Source organism: Scyliorhinus torazame, chromosome 16, assembly GCF_047496885.1.
Source record: "Scyliorhinus torazame isolate Kashiwa2021f chromosome 16, sScyTor2.1, whole genome shotgun sequence".
NCBI classification, from domain to species: Eukaryota; Metazoa; Chordata; class Chondrichthyes; order Carcharhiniformes; family Scyliorhinidae; genus Scyliorhinus; species Scyliorhinus torazame.
Genome location: NC_092722.1, coordinates 57,285,112 through 57,307,035, shown reverse-complemented (window position 1 = coordinate 57,307,035; position 21,924 = coordinate 57,285,112). Strand labels below are relative to the sequence as shown.

The 21,924-nt window shown below is 41.8% G+C and overlaps 1 protein-coding gene across 3 annotated transcripts in view; it reads left to right on the top strand.

Moving 5' to 3' along the window:
• The window catches only part of hp1bp3 (heterochromatin protein 1, binding protein 3), a 33,598-nt gene extending 12,071 nt beyond the window's left edge, over nt 1-21,527 (top strand). For all 3 annotated transcript variants that reach the window (XM_072478512.1, XM_072478513.1, XM_072478514.1), the window contains exons 4-12: nt 3,697-3,850; nt 5,509-5,652; nt 6,984-7,067; nt 8,856-9,010; nt 9,814-9,904; nt 10,424-10,583; nt 11,857-11,968; nt 17,281-17,412; nt 19,850-21,527. In XM_072478512.1, the coding sequence (XP_072334613.1) occupies nt 3,697-3,850; nt 5,509-5,652; nt 6,984-7,067; nt 8,856-9,010; nt 9,814-9,904; nt 10,424-10,583; nt 11,857-11,968; nt 17,281-17,412; nt 19,850-20,123 (1,306 nt within the window). In that variant the 3' untranslated portion in view covers nt 20,124-21,527. The remainder of the gene's footprint in view (nt 1-3,696; nt 3,851-5,508; nt 5,653-6,983; nt 7,068-8,855; nt 9,011-9,813; nt 9,905-10,423; nt 10,584-11,856; nt 11,969-17,280; nt 17,413-19,849) is intronic.
• Nucleotides 21,528-21,924: the final 397 nt, after the last annotated feature.

Below are 21,924 nucleotides of genomic sequence, written 5' to 3'. Positions count from 1 at the left end.
CTGAGGGCAAAAGACATAATGGCGCAAATAAAAACCAGCTGAGCATGAAGGGTAAAGATTGGGGGGAAATGGCATTGTGCAAAATCTGCTACTGAGACCACTGATTTTACATCAAGCAGCCAAGAGGATAACCCAAAGAATAATGTTTAAATGTTGGACTTTGAGTAAGACATCCAAGCCATCATGTCCTTTTCAGGAGGGAGGAGATGGGAGTTTCAGGAACAGCATATATAAACATTGTCACTTCTCTTGCTCTCCTTCCTGACCCCGGCAATCCCATATGAAACCATTAATATGCATCAGTTGAACAAGATTATTTGTAAATTAAAGCTTCGTTTCAGGCCAACTTGTGATGGCCAATTTAAAATGCTGCGTGAACTTCAGACCTATAAAAGCTAAAGCTGCTGGGATTCTGCAAATCCTCATTTTCGGCAGTAGGCCATAGGGGAAATGAGTTAAATCGATAATTATATTTGTACTGTTTGACAGTGAATTTTCTGTCTTCTGAGCTGTAGCAGTGTCACCTCTTGAACTGAAGATTTCCCCATTGAGCACAATATCCAGTGTTTCAGGTTGTAATCTGGGCTGTCAGCCAACTGCATGTTGGAAGAAGTTCTGCAATGTTGGTGTCATTCATTGAGGTATTTTCCCACACTCAGCTGTGTGTGGTGGACATAGTGCCATAGGATACTCCGAGTTCTCCCAACATTCTTATCAAATGATCATTCTTGTCAATGAAGTGAATAATTTGATGAACATATAAAGTGCTGTGAAACATTCAAAAGACATCTATCTGACAATGTGGAAAATTGTCCATATAATGTCCTGTTGACAAAAGCAGGGTAAGTCCAAACTGGCCAATTGCCACCCCATCAGTCTACTCTCAAACTGATGGAAGATATCTTCACCAGTGCTATCAGGTGGTTTTCAATCACTAAGGAGGCAGTATTGGGCAAGCTAATGGGGCTAAAGGTAGACAAGTCTCCTGGCCCTGATGGGATGCATCCCAGAGTGTTAAAAGAGATGGCTAGGGAAATTGTAAACGCACTAGTGATAATTTATCAAAATTCACTAGACCTGGGGTGGTCCCAGAGGATTGGAAAGTAGCAAACGTGACACCACTGTTTAAAAAAGGAGGTCGGCAGAAAGCGGGTAATTATAGGCCGGTAAGCTTAACTTCGGTTGTCGGGAAAATGCTGGAATCTATCATTAAGGAGGAAATAGCGGGGCACCTGGAGGGAAATTGTCCCATTGGGCAGACGCAGCATGGGTTCACAATGGGTAGGTCGTGTCTGACTAATTTGGTAGAATTTTTTAAGGACGTTACCAGTGCAGTAGATAATGGGGAGCCAATGGATGTGGTATATCTGGATTTCCAGAAAGCTTTTGACAAGGTGTCACACAAAAGGTTGCTGCATAAACTAAAGATGCATGGCATTGAGGGTAAAGTGGTAGCATGGGTAGAGGATTGGTTAACTAACAGAAAGCAGAGAGTGGGGATAAATGGGTGTTTCTCTGGTTGGCAACCTGTAACTAGTGAGGTCCCTCAAGGATCAGTGTTGGGCCCGCAGTTGTTCACAATTTATATAGTCGATTTGGAGTTGGGGACCAAATGCAATGTGTCAAAGTTTGCAGACGACACTAAGATGAGTGGTAAAGCAAAAAGGGCAGAGGATACCGGAAGTCTGCAGAAGGATTTGGATAGGTTAGGTGAATGGGCTAGGGTCTGGCAGATGGAATTCAATGTTTCCAAGTGTGAGGCTATCCATTTTGGGAGGAATAACAGCAGAATGGATTATTATTTAAACGGTAAGATGTTAAAACATGCTGCTGTGCAGAGGGACTTGGGTGTGCTGGTGCACGAGTCGCAAAAAGTTGGTGTGCAGGTGCAACAGGTGATTAAGAAGGCTAATCGAGTTTTGTCTTTCATTGCTAGAGGGATGGAGTTCAAGACTAGGGAGGTTATGCTGCAATTGTATAGGGTGTTGGTGAGGCCGCATCTGGAGTATTGTGTTCAGTTTTGGTCTCCTTACCTGAGAAAGGACATATTGGCACTGGAGGGAGTGCAGAGGAGATTCACTAGGTTGATCCCAGAGTTGAGGGGATTAGATTATGACGAGAGGTTGAGTAGACTGGGACTGTACTCATTGGAGTTTAGAAGGATGCAGGGGGATCTTATTGAGACATATAAAATTATGAAGGGAATAGATAGGATAGATGCGGGCAGGTTGTTTCCACTGGTCGGGGAAAGCAGAACTAGGGGGCATAGCCTCAAAATAAGGGGAGGTAGATTTAGGACGGAGTGTAGGAGGAACTTCTTCACCCAAAGGGTTGTGAATCTCTGGAATTCCTTGCCCAGTGAAACAGTTGAGGCTCCTACTTTAAACGTTTTTAAGAAAAAGATAGATGCCTTTCTAAAGAATAAAGGGATTTGGGGATATGGTGTACGGGCCGGAGAGTGGAGCTGAGTCCACAAAGATCAGCCATGATCTCATTAAATGGCGGAGCAGCTCGAGGGGCCAGATGGCCTACTCCTGTTCCTAGTTCTTATGTTCTTATGTTTTTATTCAGTGACAACCTGCTCACTGACTCTTGGGGCCACTTAGCTCCTGACCTCTTTGCAGCCTTGGTCCAAAACATGGACAAATGAGCTGAACTCAGCATGGAGCTAGAATTACTCCCCTTGGCATCAAGGAGCCCTAGCAAAATGAGTCAATGGGAATTGGTGGGGAAACACAACTGGTTGGAGTCATACCGAGCACAAAGGTGGATAGTTGTAATTATTGGAGGTCAATCATCTCAGTTCCAGGATATCACTGCAGGGCTTCCTCACCCTAACCCTCAGGCTAAAATGCTAGACCCAACCATCTACAGCTGCTTCACATTCCTTTAATCATGAGGTCAGAAGTGGGAATCTTTGCTGCACAATGTTCAGCACCATTTGCAACTCCGATATTGAAGCAGTTTGTATATCTATATCCAGCAAGACCTGGACAACATTCAGGCTTGAACTGATAAGTAGCCAGTAACATTCGTGCCACACATGTGCCAGGTAAGGAATTATCTAATAATATGCCATTTCTTGTGAGTAATTCACCTCCTGACCCCCCAAAGCTTGTCAACCAACTACACGGCACAAGTCAAGAGGATGATGGAATATTCTCCACTCCAACAGAGAAGCTTGATTACATCTAGGACAAACAGTCTGTTTGATCAGTACCCTATCCACCACCTTAAACATTCACCCCTCTTTCATCGACGCATAGTGTGTACAAGCTACAATATGTACTGCAGCAACTCACCAATGCCCCTTCAATAGATCCTTCCAACATGTGACCTCTGTCGCGTAGAAAGACAAGGGCAGCAGATGCATGGGGACACCACCTGCAAGTTCTCTTACAATTCACAAACCATTCTGAGTTGAGACTATATCGTTGTTTCTGCACTGTCACAAAATCCTGGAATTCCCTTCCTGACCGCACCGTGGACTGCAGCGGTTTAAGAAAGACCACCACCTCTTAAAGGGCAGTCAGGGATGGGCAGTAAGTGCTGACCTTAGGCAGCATATTCATATGCCGTGAAAGAATACATTTAAGAATATTCGTTAAGGTTTTACATAATGAGATAATAAAATGTTTCCCAGAGAATATTACATAGTGAATAGCATTAAAGCTTTGTGATTTGTGAATATGACAGAGAAAAGGAGCCAACCAAGGATAAGAAGATTAAGAAGACCATTCCATCTTGGGCTACATTGTCTGCCAGTCAACTGGCTCGAGTGCAGAAAAATTCTCAGATCGGTAGTACTGCACGACCAAAAATGGATGCTATTGTCATAGAGGCTATTAAGGTAAGGTGGAAAGTCTCTTATAGGTGTTATAGGCTACTCAAGCAACTTTCATTAAGTTTTCTGACTGAATTTTAAGCAACTAGTATCCCTTTACTATTTTTGCTTGGTATTTAAATCATAGAAACATAACAGGTGTAACTTTACCTATGTTTAAAGCCCATATTCTGTTGCTGGCAACTCATTAAACAATGTTAATCAGCAAATGTTGGCACTTTCATCCCTTAACGCAGTCAGTCATGAGTTTAAACCCTGGAGGTTTGAACACCTGATCCAACATGGGAAGGCAGAGGATTTCCGGGAGGAAATTCAAGAGCTTGGAGCCACCATTGGCAGTGAGGGGGCTGAGTAACAGAGCATTGGACTGCTGTTAAAGGTATAGAAGAGATTGTAGCCATCGGCTTTGGTGATGCTATGAGATTTAAATACAAGGGTGAGAATTTTAACTTTGAGGTGTTGAGGGACATCAAGAGCTGATCGATGGGTGAGAAGGATCTAGTGATATAGGCAGTTGAGCTTTGACGTTTCTGGCAGGTAGAAGATAGAGGCACCTCCAGAAGAGCATTCGAATAATCAAGTTCGGAACTGCAAAGCGACAGGCATGAGGGTTTTCAGCAACAGATGGCAGAGAAAGACGGCTGATGTAATGTTTGTGGAAGTAATGGTCTTTGAGATGGAGAGAATGTGAGGTTGGAAGCTCACTTCATTGTTGAGCAGCCTGCTGAGATTGTGAACAGCAAGAATAGAGTTTGTGATGAGTCAAAGATGATGGTTTCAGTCTTGTCAATAAGTAACATCTTGCGAAAATATAACTCGAAAGTTGCTTCTGAAGGTTGATAATGCGGCTGCTTCCCTTGTATCCGTACAGTTATTTAAGTGCTTGAGTTGTACCATCACTGGAGACCACTGAAACTCAACTCTTGTTATTTTCAACTTTGATTCCGTTGGGATGAAATAAAACTTGAACTTATAGCAACTAACACATCCTTCCAAAGCACTTTACAACCAATGGTGTTTATAGTCACTAGTGCAATGGGAAAATGCAACACCCAGTTCAAACAGCAATGAAATCCATCCAGATAAACTGTTTTGGGGGTGGAGTTGAAGGATAAATGTTGGCCAGGGTACTGGAAAATCTCCCTGGTTCCCCTTAGGAGTGCCTTCAACAGTGCAACACTCCCTCTGCCCTGTACAGGTCAACCCAATTTTGTGCTCCAGTCAGCTGGGGCTTGAATCCATGGCCTCGGACTCTTGCGAATGTTACCACTAACCATTACCATGAAGAATAAAGAATAACACTACGCCAAGCAACTGCTGCAGCTTCAAAATTAGGAATTCACTCCAGCCCTGGGCGCAGAAGTCAGCTGTAGCAATCTAATTGGCACCTTGGACTTAACTATACAGCAAGTCTTACCCAATTTCTAAGCAAGAATATTGTATCTGAATGTTGGCATGTATTTTATGAATCTCAAACAAATGATTTTAAATGTGTTTTGCTGTAGGATGTCATCAGTCATTGGTGGTAATTGTCAGCAATCAAGTTGTAATTTGGTTAAAACAGAACATCCTCTTTGTAGGTTGACCAATGTAGTGAGTCATTTCAATACAGCAAATTGCAAGCTGAAAAGAGCATTTTTACAAATACTCGTCCCTCTCTTCAGGCTTGTTTTCAGAAATCTGGAGCTTCCGTTGTTGCCATAAGAAAATATATCATTAACAAGTATCCATCACTGGAATTGGAGCGCAGGGGATATATCCTAAAACAAGCCTTAAAACGGGAGATGCAGCGTGGTGCTATCAAACAGGTAATCATTAGATTCTTTTTATGAGAAACCCCTCTATCTCCCCCTCCAATCTCTATGAAGGAAAATACCAGACGAATAGGACTGGATTCCAATTTGGTGATATATAATGAATGAAGAAGTTTAAATGTTCCCTGGGAAAATAGAATCGCTTCTCTTTTTCTAACTTTTTCTCCTGTCTTTCTCTCTTTATATTTCTTTCTCTATCACCCTCTCTTTCCAGAATATGAGGAAATCTTGCCACTTCATAAATCATTGGCACCAGGAATATTGTTTACAGTTCTGCTGCCACAGTACATAAAGGATACTACAGCTATTGAGAGAATGATTGAGGGCTGAAGAGACTGGATTCTGATGGACAATTGCATAAATTGCATATTGGGACATCGTGAAAAGAGATGGTTGAGAGGTTATACTGGGACATACTGAAAATAGATGGTTGAGAGGTTATACAAGTCCAGTGTTGGAGTTTTTAGAGGGACTAGTTAATGGAGACCTGAGACAAGCTAATTCATCTTGTCAAGAACAGCAGAATCAGAGAACTTGACCTGTGAATGAAGGGGAGTAATCGCAAAACTATTGTGTAAAGACTTCAGTGAGTGAGAGGTCAATCTTTGGAGTATGCTTCCAAGTGAAATGGTGGATGCTGTTAGCATTAATTTATTCAAATGCGAGTTAGATAGATTTCTTGCAGAAAACGAATATTCTGGGGTGCAATGTATAACTAATTTGAGATGTGACAAGTGTTGCATGCTTGGGAGTAAAGAGGTACAGTAATTTTGGATCTATTCCCACAACTCTAGGGTTTTCCTTGCCTCCAACCAGGGTCTGTGAGTAATTGCTGTGATTAATTAGAAACTCCATCATTATACCTTGTGATTACCAGCTTGGTAGCAAATGAACTGGATAAATGTTAGTATGGTAATTCTGTCCTTTTTTTTCTTCTTGCTTGCTCTCTGCTACTCTAGAATCATATTTCGAAGCTGATATATTGAGGCCTTGTTGCATCCAGCCAATGCTGTGCTTCACTTGGGTATGCTTGGTGGTACAAACTTTCCTCTGCCAACAGTGGTATTTGTCATTTTGATGAGTGCACTCAGTCTGAATGTCAGTGAAACCTTTACTCCACTATGCTAAGAGAGTGATTCCAAGGGGTTTAGTTTTGTGAAATATCATAAATATTTGTGGAGAATTTTCCACTTACTGTGCTGAGCAAAAAAATATTTCTGCTAGATAGTAGAATATTCAAGTATTACGGTTGAGTTTTGTTTCAACTGTTTCACAGCATGCTGCCTGTATATAATGTGCAGTAATCTTGCATGTGCCCTCTTCAGGTGAAGGGAAAAGGTGCTTCGGGAAGTTTTGTGGTGGTCGCAAATGCAGGAAAACAAACAAATAAATCAAAACAGGATAAAAAGGTAATTAATTGCTTGCAGCTGGTATACCAATGGAATTGACAGTGTTTTGCATGCCCATTTTTCTACCACAATGACTTAAGACCTATAGATTTGTTCATTTGGTCAGCAGTGCAGTTGTGTTGTTTAGCTGGTGAAAAACATGTATGCTGAGCCGGTAATATCTGTGGGGAAAGTAGTCTCACTAGGCAGATCCAAGAATTTGCAACCTTGCTGGCTCCAGGTTCCCTTAAGTACGTCGGCATCTATAAAGTCCTGGACTTTGTGGTGGTAAAGATAATGAAACTGTTGGCATTCAGCGTCATTACTCCAATGAAACTGACAGTGACTTCAGGAGTGTGCACAAGCACAGAATAATGTGGAAATGCAGAAGTTTCTGTCAGTAATTCTGCTCTGTTAGAAGATGCATTGTTAATGGATTCCTGGAAAGCAAGCTATGAATATGAAAACTTCCACTCTTGCACTTTAAAAAGCCTTGAAAAAGGTGCACCTTGTTAAATGAAGTGTAACTGGGTTTTTAAAAGCGTACAAACTACATAGTTACTGAAACCACTAGTCTTGAAAAGCTAATCTTATGTTCGTAGAATATCCATTTCGATAAATTCTATATTCCAATTTAACATTTATTTATATTTTAGCTTGTCTAAATGCAGCGGTTATTTTACTATCTGGAAACTTGGGTTTCCTGTCCTTAAGAATACTTGAATGTGGTTGACAGCTTACCCTGCTTACTGATAGTAATGCTCCTAACGTCGAGGTATCCTTGACTTGGCTCCAGTTTGAATCTGCTATTGGGAAGGGGGAATAACCATGTTGCTTTCCTGCTGAGTAGAAAATCCAACCAAGCATATTGGGGACCTGTCATATTCTGGACAAGCAAGAATTGTTGAAGTTCGAAGGGCATTGACAGGCCTACAGTATTTCATATTTAAGATAATTAGGCTGTTCATATTTTATTCATGCTGATGAGAGCAAAGGAATTGAAAAATAGACCAAACAAGCAGGAATGAGACTGTTTTTGCTTAAACATGTATAAGTTTCTTTTTTTTTCATTTATTTTTATAAATAAAATAAATTTAGAGTGCCCAATTCTTTTTTTCCCCAATTCTGGGGCAATTTAGCATGGCCTATCTACCTACCCTGCACATATTTGGGTTGTGGGGATGAGACCCACGCAGGCACTGGGAGAATGTGCAAACTCCATATGGACAGTGACCCAGGGCTGGGATTGAACCCAGGTCCTCGGTGCCGTGAGGCAGCATTACTGACCACTGTGCCTCCCCTAACTGACGATTTCAACATGTCTGTGGAGCTTTCAAGAGCTACAGCTTGAATTTTGGTGTATAGATAAAGGTAGCCACTGGCAGTAGCTTTTAGAACAGCACTTCATTTATGACTTGGTGATATAGCTTCCTGTTATTTTTGGCTAGATATGCATTTTAGAATTCCTGCCATCAGAACTGGAAGATTTTAATTGGTGAGATCTTGGTGACCTTCACACTATCAATTTACTTTCTTCTTGGCATTAGCAGGTTTTGTTCAGAATGTTTTTGTCCTTTTCAAATTCTCAGTGGCCAGAGTCTTCCATGATTCAGCAAGTAGCCACATTGGCTACTGTTTGCAGTTCATCCATTTGCTTTTTCAGTTGGAGTAGTATCTTGATTGCCTCAAAACTTGCAAATAATACCTTTGCACAGAAAACTGAATATGGACTGTACAGAAGGTAAGTATTTTTATTTTGCAACCTAAAGTTTTTGTTTTTGATCAAGCCTAGTATTCTTTTTTTAATAGAAAACCACTTCAGCTGGACCAGTGGAGCAGCCAATAAAACTGGAGGATGCTTTACCATTGGCATTCACAAAGCTGTGTGAACCTAAAGAGGCATCATACAGTCTTATCAAGAAGTATCTTCTTCAGTATTATCCCAAACTGAATGCTGAGAGCAGGTATGAAAGTAAAAATTCCTGTTGACGTACTTGCCCAAGATTGCAACAAATGTGAAACACACAAAATTCCTGCTTTGAAAATGGGCCAATTCTTTACCAGATCCGGCTTTCATTCTCAAAGATCGGTCACTAAAGTTATTAAAAAGTTATACAGTTGCTGAAGTGATGTAACCAGGTCAAACTTTTATCTCTTAAATGGTTGGAAAACTGTTGGTTTTGCTCCAAAATGGAACACTGCCAAGTGAAAGGAAGAGGATTTAATTTAAAATATGTAATGTTGGTAAACAGAGGCCAGCAAGTGTAGGGATGGGAAAGACGAGGTGGAGCAGCAGTGATATTTGTGTTGTAATACTTTAAAAAAAATTTAAAAAAAAAAAACTTTTTGGACCTTGGGTACAAAGAGCATTGATCAAATTGAAAGCTTTAAATCTCTTCTTTCTCTCTTCCCCCCCCCCCCCCCCCCAATTCATTTCTGTTTCTTGTTCTACACCTCTCTTTCTCACACCTGACTGTTTCTTCTCGTCCCGAGCTCTCATTCCCTAATTTTTAAGAGGATGGAAATCAAGCAACCAATAATCAAGAGTGATGCGGCTGGTATTTGTTAACTTCTGTTGCATTTTTGGCAAGAGTTTTTTCAAAATATTAAGTGGACTGGTCAGTGAATTCAATTTCACCACTAAACAGTAATGCTTCTGGATGTGGCTACCATGTGTCTTGTTTTTTTAAAAAAAGAGCTTGAGATGTATGCAAGTACAGTAAATCATTTCCCACACTGAATGATTTTATTGTGTGCTTGATTGCAGGCCCTATTTACTCAAACAGGCTTTGCAAAGAGCAGTAGATAAGGGCCAGGTGGAACAGATCACTGGCAAGGGAGCATCGGGCACGTTCCAGGTAAGTTGTCAGTGGAATGATGAACGTAATCGGGAGCTCTTTGAGTCTGGCATGTGTCACTTTGGGATGAATACATAATCCTGCTGTATTTAAATGGATTTTTGTCCTACCGCCCTCTGGTTGGTGTTTGGAATCCACCTGGAGTACTTTTCCCTTTTGGTCGGAATTCTTTGAAATGGCTGGAATAAGTCAGTAAAGACTAGCATCCCGACAGCAATCTTGTTTAGTTATAAATGTAATCTGCCATTTTAATTGTCAGCTCCCGCGGCAGTTCTCAGTTTGAGCACAAGATGGAGCACTTTACAATAGTGATCCATCCACCTGAGGGAAAGGAAAATTTGCATCTATCAAGTTGCAGGAACTCGATTTCTGAGCAGTTGGGAGAAGTCTACGTTTTGGCTGCACCTGCAGTAGTTTCAAAGCTTGGTGATTGCATTGATCATTTATTTGTGAAAAGAAAAAAATAGATCCTAGTGACTTAAGATTGCATTTACTGTTTTAAATCTTCTCCCCTTGAAGCTCAAAAGGGCCGGAGACAAGCCATTATTAAGTGGAGGTCCATTTGAGGATGCAATCCTTAGTGCCATTACTGCCATGAATGAACCTAAAACCTGCTCCACAACAGCTCTTAAAAAATATGTCACTGAGAAAGTTCCTGCAACAAATTCTAATTTCCAGAGTAAGTCACACACCATCTTTTACATGTATATTTTATATTATCTCAGCAAAAAAATGTTTTTCTATGAATCGTTTATGAGATCAACTTGCTATCTGAAAGCTGATTGCTTAATTGGGAAGCCGTGTAAGCTTTTCTTGGGATGTTGCTGCTATCTGGAGAGTTGTTAATGTGCAGTTTTACTTGCCCTGTCGAGTTTTTTAAAATATCAAAGTAGCCATTAAAGTGACATTGGATTCTTGATATATTTGTACACCCCCCCCCCCCCCCCCCCCCCCCCCCCCAAATCTGTTGCACTTTTGACTTCCCCTTGATCAAATTGCTTTCTTTCTCTCTCTCTTCCCCTCCCACCGGGGCTAAAAAGACCCATATAGGCACTTCAGGATACCTGAACCCTCTTGAGTATTTTGGAGGTGGCACAGTGGTTAGCACTGCTGCCCCACAGCGGCAGGGACCCGGGTTCGATTCCAGCCTTGGGTGACTGTGGGGAGTATGCACTTTCTCCCCGTGTCTGCCTGGGTTACCTCCCACAGTCCAAAGATGTGTAGGTTAGGTGGATTGGTCATGATAAAATTGCCCTGTAGTGTTCCAAGATGTGTATGTAGGTTAGTGGGATAGGGTGGGGGAGTGGGCTTAGGCATTTTTTTCTCCCCTGTCTCAGCCTTCTAGGCCCCATCATATTAAATGCATTGATGTGCTTGCAATGCCCTGAAAACCGTAGACTATCTGGATCTGGCCGTCTTTAACTCTGTTTCTCGAGCAAACGCAAGCCGTGAATCTATCACTGTTCTGCAATGCTCTTAGGCCAAGGATTATCTCCATTGCACTTCTCCATTTATTCCCAATGGAGTTATCACATCCTTTTTTTTGAGATAAAACTTAACAGCAAAGTGTACAATATCCAGATGATGTTTCACTAGATATTGCTGTATCAAGCTCTATTTTTGAAACTAAGGTGATTCTGCTTAATGTTTAAACTTGGCAAATCAGGAAGTGGAGGAAGCATGGAGATTCAAATGGTTTCCTTCTCCACCGATGTTCAAAGTAACATCACTTCAGAAGAGAATTTATTTAAGGAATGTATGATTATGAAAGTTTAAGCTTTTGTGATGGCATTTTGCATTGTGGTCATGCAGCCATATAATGTTTGGGATGCAGAAACTGAAATTTTCTTCTGTAGCTTTTTTCCCTTGCTATTATTATAGACGGGATGTGCGTGAAAGTGGTGAATTTTAACATTACTATTTTGATGAATGTCCTGTGCTGTCATCTGCAGTGCATATGCTGAAAAGAACTCTGCAGAAATGTGAAAAAAATGGATGGATTGAACAGATCTCTGGGAAAGGATTCAGTGGCTCATTCCAACTTTGTTTCCCATTCTACCCCAGGCAAGGAAACTTTTAATTAACAAAATATTTTAAAACACATCCCATATTGTACTGGCATTGCAATTTTGATCAAAGGATTTGTATCAGTGATGACCTCTGATCACACAGGTGTTTGGCCATTTTCTGCAGCAAATCTGAGTTCCACGGTTAATTTTGTATTCAAAAACACCATTTAGTCCTATGTTTAGTTTTGACAGTTAACCACTCGTAGAAATGATCACCATTTTTAAGTTACACTGAATATACTGGTTCAGCTTCAACTGGAATATTACATTCATTTCTGGGCACCGCACCTTATGAAGACATTGGAGAGAGTGCAGGAAAGGTGTAGGAGAATGATTCTAGGGATGAAAGACTTCAGTTATTTGGATAATTGGTGAAGTTGGGACTGTTCTTCTCGAAAGCAAGGTTGAGAGGAGAGATATTCAAACTCGTGACGTGTATGGGCAAATTTGATCTGGAGAAACCTTTCAAGGGTTAAAAACCAGAAGATGTCAATTTAAGGTGATTGGCAAAAGAACCGGATATGACGTGGGGAAACTTATTTTACGTGGCTAATGGTTAGGATCTGGATTGTACTGCTTAAATGTGCTGAATGTGGTTTTCAAAAGGGAATAAACATCCGTAGAGAGAAATTTGGTGGGCCATGAGAAAAGGGCGGAGGAGTGGGACCCGCTGAGTTAATCTTACAAGAGAACCAGCACAGACGTAATGAGCTGAATTGCCTCTTGTGTTATATAACCAGTTCTGCGATTTTTCTGATGTATTTTCTCATGTGCACATCTTAGTTACATAAATACGGCTTTTGGTTTAACAGTTTTGGCTTTGAGATCTACCAATAGCACCACCTTGGTCAATATTTCTGAGGTTCTGAAACATAAACAAGAACCTCAGGAGGACCGTAATGTTTACTGTTTGCACCCTTCCATCCCCAGTGACAGTGGGAGCACATCCCACCTCCTAAAGTCCCCCTTCATTTATTCCACCAAACAAACCAAATTCAACTTGTCCAACTGCTCCCACCCCCGCGCCACCTGAATGCCCAAGTACTGAAAGTTCCCCCACCACCATCCTAAACAGCAGCTCCCCCAATCCCTTCTGCCCACTCGTCTGGATCGGAAAGACCTCGCTCTTCCCCATGTTCAATTTACTCTGCAAACCGGCCGGACTTCTCCAAGATCCCCTTAATACCTTCCAACTGGTCTGAAATATACAGCAAGTCATCTGCGTACAGCAAGACCTGTGCTCCACCCACCCCTGCACTATCCCCTGCCAGTCCCTTGACGCTCTCAGCTCCATTGCCAGTGGCTCTATAATCAAGGTAAAGAGCAATGAGGAGAGTAGACATCCCTGCCTCATCTCCGATGCAGTCTGAAATAATCCGAGTTCATCCAGTTTGTCCGCACACTCGCCACTGGTGCCTGGTACAACAGCTGGACCCATTCCACAAAACCCTGCCCAAACCGCCACAGCACCTCCCACAAATAGTCCCATTCCATCCAAACGAAGGCGACCACCACCTCCATATTTTGTCTCCCCTCTCACCCCTGGCACACAGTCCTCGATCCTCAAGGCCAAGATCTTGACCAATAACTTGGCATCCACATTAAATCACGAAATCAGCCAATAGGACCCACACTGCTCTGGATCCTTGTATCTTTAAGGAGATGGAGGCCTGCGATAACGTCGGGGGGTCCCCCACCCCCTTGTTAAACAACCTTGCCAGCAGAGGCCCCAGGTCACTCGAGAACCTTTTGTAAAACTCCGCTGGGAAACCGTCCGGGCCCCCATCGCTCTCAACTGCCCTATCACCTTCCCAGTAGATAATAGCCCAAACTCCATCTGCAGTTTCTGCCACTCGCAACAGCCCCGCCTCCGGGGCCTCCGAATACCTCCTGTCCACCTGCAAGATCTCCTCCACAAGCCTCTCCATCTCCGCCTTATATCTGTGTGCCCGTATCGAAATAAACGCACCCCTCACTACCGTCTTCAATGCCTCCCACGCTGTGGCTGCCGAAATCTCCCCCATGTCGTTCAGCTCCACATATCCCCGAATGGCAGCCCTCACCTCTCATTCGCCAATAGCCCCACATCCAGTCTCCACTGCAGGCGTTGTCTCCCACCCCGGTTTGCCCGCAAGTGCACCCAGTGCAGCGCGTGGTCCGACACTACAATTGCTGAGTACTCCGTACCGACCACCCCCGCCAACAACGTCCTATCCCTCCCCGAAAAGCTGAGTTGAAAGTACACGCTGTGCACGTGGGAGAAAAAAGAAAACTCCTTGGCCTATCAAACCTCCACGGAAATATTTCCTCTTTTTTAATGCATTGTAATTTCAAAAAGTTCCCTTTCCTTCATTGGCTTCACAGCAGCCACCATAAGTTGACCATGTTGCTTTTACTTTTAAATGTCATATGATCTTCCCCGGCAAAGGTTTATGTGACCAGAGTTGAAAGTCGGTGTGCAGATACAGCATGTAATTAAAAAGGCAAATGGAATGTTAGCGTTTATTGCGAAAGGGCTGGAGTACAGAGGTGTTGCTGCAGTTGTATAGGGTGTTGGTTAGACCACATCTGGACTATTGTGTCCAGTTTTGCTCTCCTTTTTTGAGGAAGTATGTGGTGGCATTGGAGGCAGTTCGGAGGAGGTTCACCAGATTCATTCCGGGGATGAAAGGGTTGACATATGAGGAGAAATTAAACAGTTTGGCTTTATACTTGCTGGAGTTTAAAAGGATGAGAGGGGATGTGATCAAAGTATATAAAATACTAAAACGGATTGATTTTTAAAAAAATAAAAAATTTAGAGTACCGAATTATTTTTTCCAATTATGTGGCAATTTAGCATGGCCAATCCACCTAACCTGCACATCTTTGGATTGTGGGGGGTGAAGCATTATGGATAGCACAATTGCTTCACAGCTCCAGGGTCCCGGGTTCGATTCCAGCTTGGGTCACTGTCTGCGGAGTCTGCACATCCTCCCCGTGTGTGCGTGGGTTTCCTCCGGGTGCTCCGGTTTCCTCCCACAGTCCAAAGATGTGCAGGTGAGGTGGATTGGCCATGCTAAATTGCCCTTAGTGTCCAAAATTGCCCTTAGTGTTGGGTGGGGTTACTGGGTTATGGGGATAGGGTGGAGGTGTTGACCTTGGGTAGGGTGCTCTTTCCAAGAGCCGGTGCAGACTCGATGGGCCGAATGGCCTCCTTCTGCACTGTAAATTCTATGAAACCCACGCAGACATGGGGAGAATGTGCAAACTCCACACGGACAGTGACCCAACTAAAAGGGATTGATAAAGTAAATGTAGACCAAATATTCCCCCTTGTGGGCAATCTAGACCAAGAGGACACCAATATAGGTTGAGAGGTGGAAGATTTAGAACTGAGAGGAAAAGGAACTACATCTCGCAGAGGGTGGTGAATTTGTCAAACTTGATACCCCATAGTGCGGTGGAGTCTGAGTCATTAAATGGTTTCAAGAAGATCTAGATATATTTCTGATTTTTTAAAATGGGTTAAAGGGATATGGGAAGCAGGAAGAGATGTGGATTTGAGACCAGGAAGAGATCACCCATGATCTGATTGAATGGCGGAGCAGGCTCGAGTGGCTGAATTGCCTACTTCTCCTAATTTCTATGTTCCTAGGCTGATTTTAGGAGTAGCGAGAGTTAAATCACTAAGAACAGTCCCATCATAATGCTTTGAGGAATTCCATCTGCATCATTTGCCCACTGCAGTGAATGTTTAAAGATCTATGGCAGAATCTTTACAGCTGGTCATACAAGTACTGTATAATTTACAATTATACCGATAGAGCCTAGGCCTGAGGTTATCCCTGTCAACAACTGACTTTCTTGAAGTTGCTGCCAGTGAATGAGTTAGATAGTAGAAAGTCTACCCTTGCAATCAAAAATAAAGCAGGATTTATAGGGTGGCATGTGGCACAGTGGTTAGCACTGGGACTGCAGCGCTGAGGACCTGGGTTCGAATCCCGGCCCTGGGTCACTGTCCGTGTTGACATTCTCCCCATGTCTGAGTGGGTTTCACCCCCACAACCCAAGGATGTGCAGATTAGGTGGATTGGCCATGCTAGATTGCCCCTTAATTGAAAGAGAAAAAAATTGGGTTCTCTTTTTAAAAAAAAAAAAAAAAAAAATTTAAAGCAGGATTTATCAGGGGCCTTTAGATTGTTCACTATGTAATAGCCAATTCCTGGACCAATGTGGAGACACTCCTTCAATATTTGCATGGAGTTTCTGAAATAATATGCATGCTTTGACCCAACAATGCTCTCTTATCATACCGCTCCAGACAAGTACTTCATGATGATGTCTCATTCTCATCTGTTTAGTGCTGCTAGTTTTGCTATTACTTTGTGCAAATGTACACCAATGTGAATATGAAGTTATCTACAGTAGATAAGATCGTCTTAATCCTTCAAACACTACCTGCATGTATATAATTCTTTCAAAGCATGATGAGTCCTGCTGTATGTTTGATGACAAGGTTAGGCTTTTGACTATCTGACTTTCTAAACCAATATTCTGATGTGCTGCTTAGAGCTGTTCGCTTGAAAATATATTATATTCTTTGTTACTCTGGAGGGGTACCTAGAACCTTCATAGGCAAAGAAATGAAAGCTGTGATTCAAAAAATAGCCTTATGTACGCGGGTAGGGGAAAGACCGGAACACACTGAATTTCTTAAAGGAAAATAATTTTTGAATTTTTCCTCCTTTTGTACGTGGAGGTTTCGAAGAAAAAATAAAAGCTACATGATCTCTCGATTTGTAGTTCTTAGATAAACGGTGTATTTTTTATGTGATCTATTTAACAGTAATGGTAGTGTTAAGCTGTTACTTCATGGTATTTAAAGTGATTTTAATTTTTGTGGCTGCACAGTGGCGCAATGGTTAGCACTGCTGCCTCACGGCACTGAGGACCCGCGTTCGATCCCGGCCCTGAGTTACTGTCCGTGTGGAGTTTGCACATTCTCCCTGTGTTTGTGTGGGTTTCGCCCCCAACAACCCAAAGATGTGCTGGATAGGTGGATTGGCCGTGCTAAATTGCCCTTTAATTAGAATAAATGAATCGGGTGCTCTAAATTTATTTATTTTTTAAAAATAATTTTAATTTTCAATTGGATCTGATATTTAATCATCCCTATTTGTGACAAGTGGATGTTTTACTACATAAGAAGGAGCCAGATAGCCCATGCTACTTCCCTAGATTTTTCTAGAAAACTGTTCACACTAAGGTTCTGTGTATTAAACAAGACATTAATTGTGACAAAATGTTCCCACTATTTTTCTTTAGTCCGAGAGTCCTTTTCCCAGAGAAGCAACATGAGGAAGAGGAGGAAGAATCGGAGGAGGAAGAGGAGGATGATGACGAAGAGCAGTCGGAGTCTGAAGAGGAAGAATCTGACGACGAGCCACCTAAGAAAAGGTGTGCGAATTGTGCTAACCACTAAATATTTTAATAGTGTAAATTTGAGCCCAAGTAAAGACGTGCAAATAATAAACAAGTATCATTGTGTTAGCCTCAACAGTTGAGGTTGTACTCAACAGTTGAGGTTAGAAATGCTGTGGCATGCACCACCATTTAAAAGAGGAAACTCCTCAGCTAATTTGATAAAATTAGAAACGTTGGAGATCTGAAATAAAAAGGGAAATGATTAGAAATACACAGCGAGCTTCATCAACACCTGGGGGAAACACGGTATATAGCCTTTGTGAGACACTGACAAAGGACATGTATCTGAAGCTTCAAATGTTTCTTTCCTTAACATTTTCTTGCTGAAGAACCAAAGCTAAGAACTAGGGGCAGGACTAAGCCATCTGGCCCCTCGAGCCTGCTCCGCCATTCAATGAGATCATGACTGATCTTTTGTGGACTCAGCTCCACTTTCCGGCCCGAACACCATAACCCTTAATCCCTTTATTCTTCAAAAAACTATCTATCTTTATCTTAAAAACATTTAATGAAGGAGCCTTTACTGCTTCACTGGGCAAGGAATTCCATAGATTCACAACCCTTTGGGTGAAGAAGTTCCTCCTAAACTCAGTCCTAAATCTACTTCCCCTTATTTTGAGGCTATGCCCCATAGTTCTCCTTTCACCCGCCAGTGGAAACAACCTGCCCGCATCTATCCTATCTATTCCCTTCATAATTTTATATGTTTTTATAAGATCTCCCTCATCCTTCTAAATTCGAACGAGTACAGTCCCAGTCTACTCAACCTCTCCTCGTAATCCAACCCCTTCAGCTCTGGGATAAACCTCGTGAATCTCCTCTGCACACCCTCCAGCGCCAGCACGTCCTTTCTCCGGTAAGGAGACCAAAACTGAACACAATACTCCAGGTGTGGCCTCACTAACACCGTATACAATTGCAGCATAACCTCCCTAGTCTTAAATTCCATCCCTCTAGCAATGAAGGCCATTTGCCTTCTTAATCACCTTGTTGCCCTTGTAAACCAACTTTTTGCGACTCATGCACTAGCACTCCAAGGTCTCCCTGCACAGCAGCATGTTTTAATATTTTATCATTTAAATAATTCCTTTTGCTGTTATTCCTACCAAAATGGATAACCTCACATTTGTCAACATTGTATTCCATCTGCCAGACCCCAGCCCACTCACTTAACCTATCCAAATCCCTCTGCAGACTTCCAGTATCCTCTGCACTTTTTGCTTTACCACTCATCTTGGTGTCGTCTGCAAACTTGGACACATTGCTCTTGGTCCCCAACTCCAAATCATCTATGTAAATTGTGAACAATTGTCGGCCCAACACTGATTCCTGAGGGACACCACTAGCTACTGATTGCCAACCAGAGAAACCCCCATTAATCCCCACTCTTTGCTTTCTATTAATTAACCAATCCTCTGTCCATGCTACTACTTTACCCTTAATGCCATGCATCTTTATCTTATGCAACATTTTGTGTGGCACCTTGTCAAATGCTTTCTGGAAATCCAGATATACCACATCCATTGGCTCCCCGTTATCTACCGCACTGGTAATGTCCTCAGAAAATTCCACTAAATTAGTTAGGCACAACCTGCCCTTTATGAACCCATACTGCGTCTGCCCAATGGGACAATTTCCATCCAGGTGCCTCGCCATTTCTTCCTTGATAGATTCCAGCATCTTCCCGACTACTGAAGTTAAGCTAACTGGCCTATAATTGCCCACTTTCTGCCTACCTCCTTTTTTTTAAATTAGTGGTGTCACGTTTGCTAATTTCCAATCCGCCAGGACCACCCCAGAGTCTAGTGAATTTTGGTAAATTATCACTAGTGCATTTGCAATTTCCCTAGCCATCTCTTTTAGCACTCTGGGATGCATTCCATCAGGGCCAGGAGACTTGTCTACCTTTAGCAGGGTAGCACCGTGCTGCCCTAGAAGGTTTGAGGTTAAACTGTGACAACAGACAGACATTTAAGTGATTCATATGGCAGGCAGAGACCATTTTAAAATTTGCTCTTTTTAAAAAAAAAAATTTAGAGTACCCAATTATTTTTTTTCCCAATTAAGGGGCAATTTAACGTGGCCAATCTACCTATCCTGCACATCTTTTGGGTTGTGGGGGTGAAACCCACGCAGACACAGGGAGAATGTGCAAACCACACGGACAGTGACCCAGGGCCGGGATTCGGACCCGGGTCCTCCGCGCCGTAGGCGGCAATGCTAACCACTACGCCACGGTGCTGCCCTAAAATTTGCTCTTCCAATTAAATTTTCAATGCAGTTGTATAAAATTAGTTGTTGCTCAGGAATATACCAGCAATAATGATGTTGATAAATTGCCTGATTTTTGCCACTTGACTGCTGTTTCTCAACCACTAAGTCAATATTTCTCATTTACAATCTGAAACAGGCACAAGGCAGTTCCACAAGCCAAGGCTAAGCTGCAGAAACGGAAAACTGCCACGCCGAAGAAAATAGTCGCTGCTAAGAGGAGCACACCGTCACGGAAAGTATCAGCAAAAAAAGTGGCTAAAAAGTCCAGGCCTGCGCCAGTAAAGTTGGCCAAAAAGCCAGCAGCAGTTAAAAAATCTCGGCATGGGTCTCCTAAAATGTCTCCAGCAACCCCAAAGAAGGTGAAAGGACCTGTCAAGACCACAAGGCATTCACAGAGGCAGAGAAAGTAGCAAAGGCAAAGCTGGAATGCTTTGGTGGTGCATGTTTTTGTCATTTGAAACACGCCACGTGCCACAATACTTTTCTGCAGCTAACCTAGAAAAAGTAGAAACTTATTTTTAGATAATTATGTAGAATGCTATTTTAGATAAGCTGTTGGACATCAACTTGTTTCGAGAAGGTTTTTATTAGTTTAATGGGTTTTAACACTTTATATTTAAGTGTGACCTTTTAATAAAATATTAGGCAACACACTCTGTTTTTACCTTTTAAGTGGGGAACAAAAAAAAAATGCTGATTGACTTAAATGAAAATCATGATTTTGGAAAATTAATTTGTTGCTGTAATCTTTTAGGCAATATTTGACCTCCATTGTTGATGGATCCCTCCTGGGGAAACAGTGGTGTAGTGGTAATGTCATTACACTCGTAATCTAGAGGCCCAGACTAATTCTCTGGGGACGTAGGTTAAAATCCCACCATGGCAGCTGGTGCAATTCAAATTTGATGAACAAAATCTAGATTTGGAAGCTAGTCTCAGTAATGCTGACCATGAAACTATCATAACAATCCATCTGATTCACTAATGCTCTTCAGGGAAGCAAATCTGTCATCTTTACCTGGTCTAGCCTACGTGTGACTCCAGACCCACAGCAATGTGGTTGATTCATAGCTGGCCTTGCTAGCGATGCCCACATTCCATCAAAGAATTAAAAAAGAAACTTGTGGTAATGTTCTCACTAAGCTGCATGCATCCACAACAATTTGGAAGGTACCAAAAGGACCTTGTTCTGTGTTAAATAACATGCAAAACAAATTTTACCAGTAACACATTCAAAAAGCTGGCCATACACAATAACAAAATTTTAAAGGAAACATTACTTGGGAAAGTTTATTTGTGCCATGATATAATGAGATTAGACATTACTGCCTTAGCATTGGATTGTGAAAACTAAAGGAGAAAACTCCAAAAGTGAAGATGAGAACAGATTATTTTGGCATCTCTTTGTGCTTTGAGGTCATGTATTATCTTAAGTTCCTTAGCATTGTTCAAAAGCCCTGTATAATTTGTATTGGAGGTCAGTGTAATGAAATCACCCTGCACATACTGTATGTGTATTGATGAATGTTGCTACTCGGTTTTACTTTTTGATAATTGCATTAGTGTCAGATTTGTTGAAGTACAGTACTTGCATGCAGCACCATTTTGTTAAGCTTTTTTCTGTAATCTTGTCTCACTTAGTAAAAATACTGTACATTGTATACTGTTGTCAGCAATCCTTTAGCTGGTCTTGCCCATATGTTTATCTTGAATTGTTGCCGTAAGGTTAGCCTTGGTTTCCTATTACTCATGAAATGCTTTTAGCTCAAAATGAACATCCTTTTTATGTGATAAAGAAGGAAGAAAAATTAGAACAGCGGTTTCAGTCCATTGTGTATCTATCAACCTGCATCAACAATAAAGAGCCAATCGGTTGCCACTTGACATTTTCCCCTCCCCCTCCTCAAAGAAACTAGAAAAACATTTTTTTCAATTTCTGATGTTTAATTAAAACTAGTTGCAATAAAACTAGAATAGCCAATTTAGAATAAGGGAGTATATCTGTGTTGGTACTTCAGATTCAAAGCTAAGGGAGGAAGATATAATTGGAGCAGTTAAATTATAACCAGACATTAAAAATTCTAATAGTGCATGTATGGACTTGAGATTGTCAAAATAGAGTACTGCACATTTTACTATTGAGCTCATCACATCCTAACTAATTGCACATTAAGATGGTGAATTTCAATGTAATAGGACACAATTCATAAG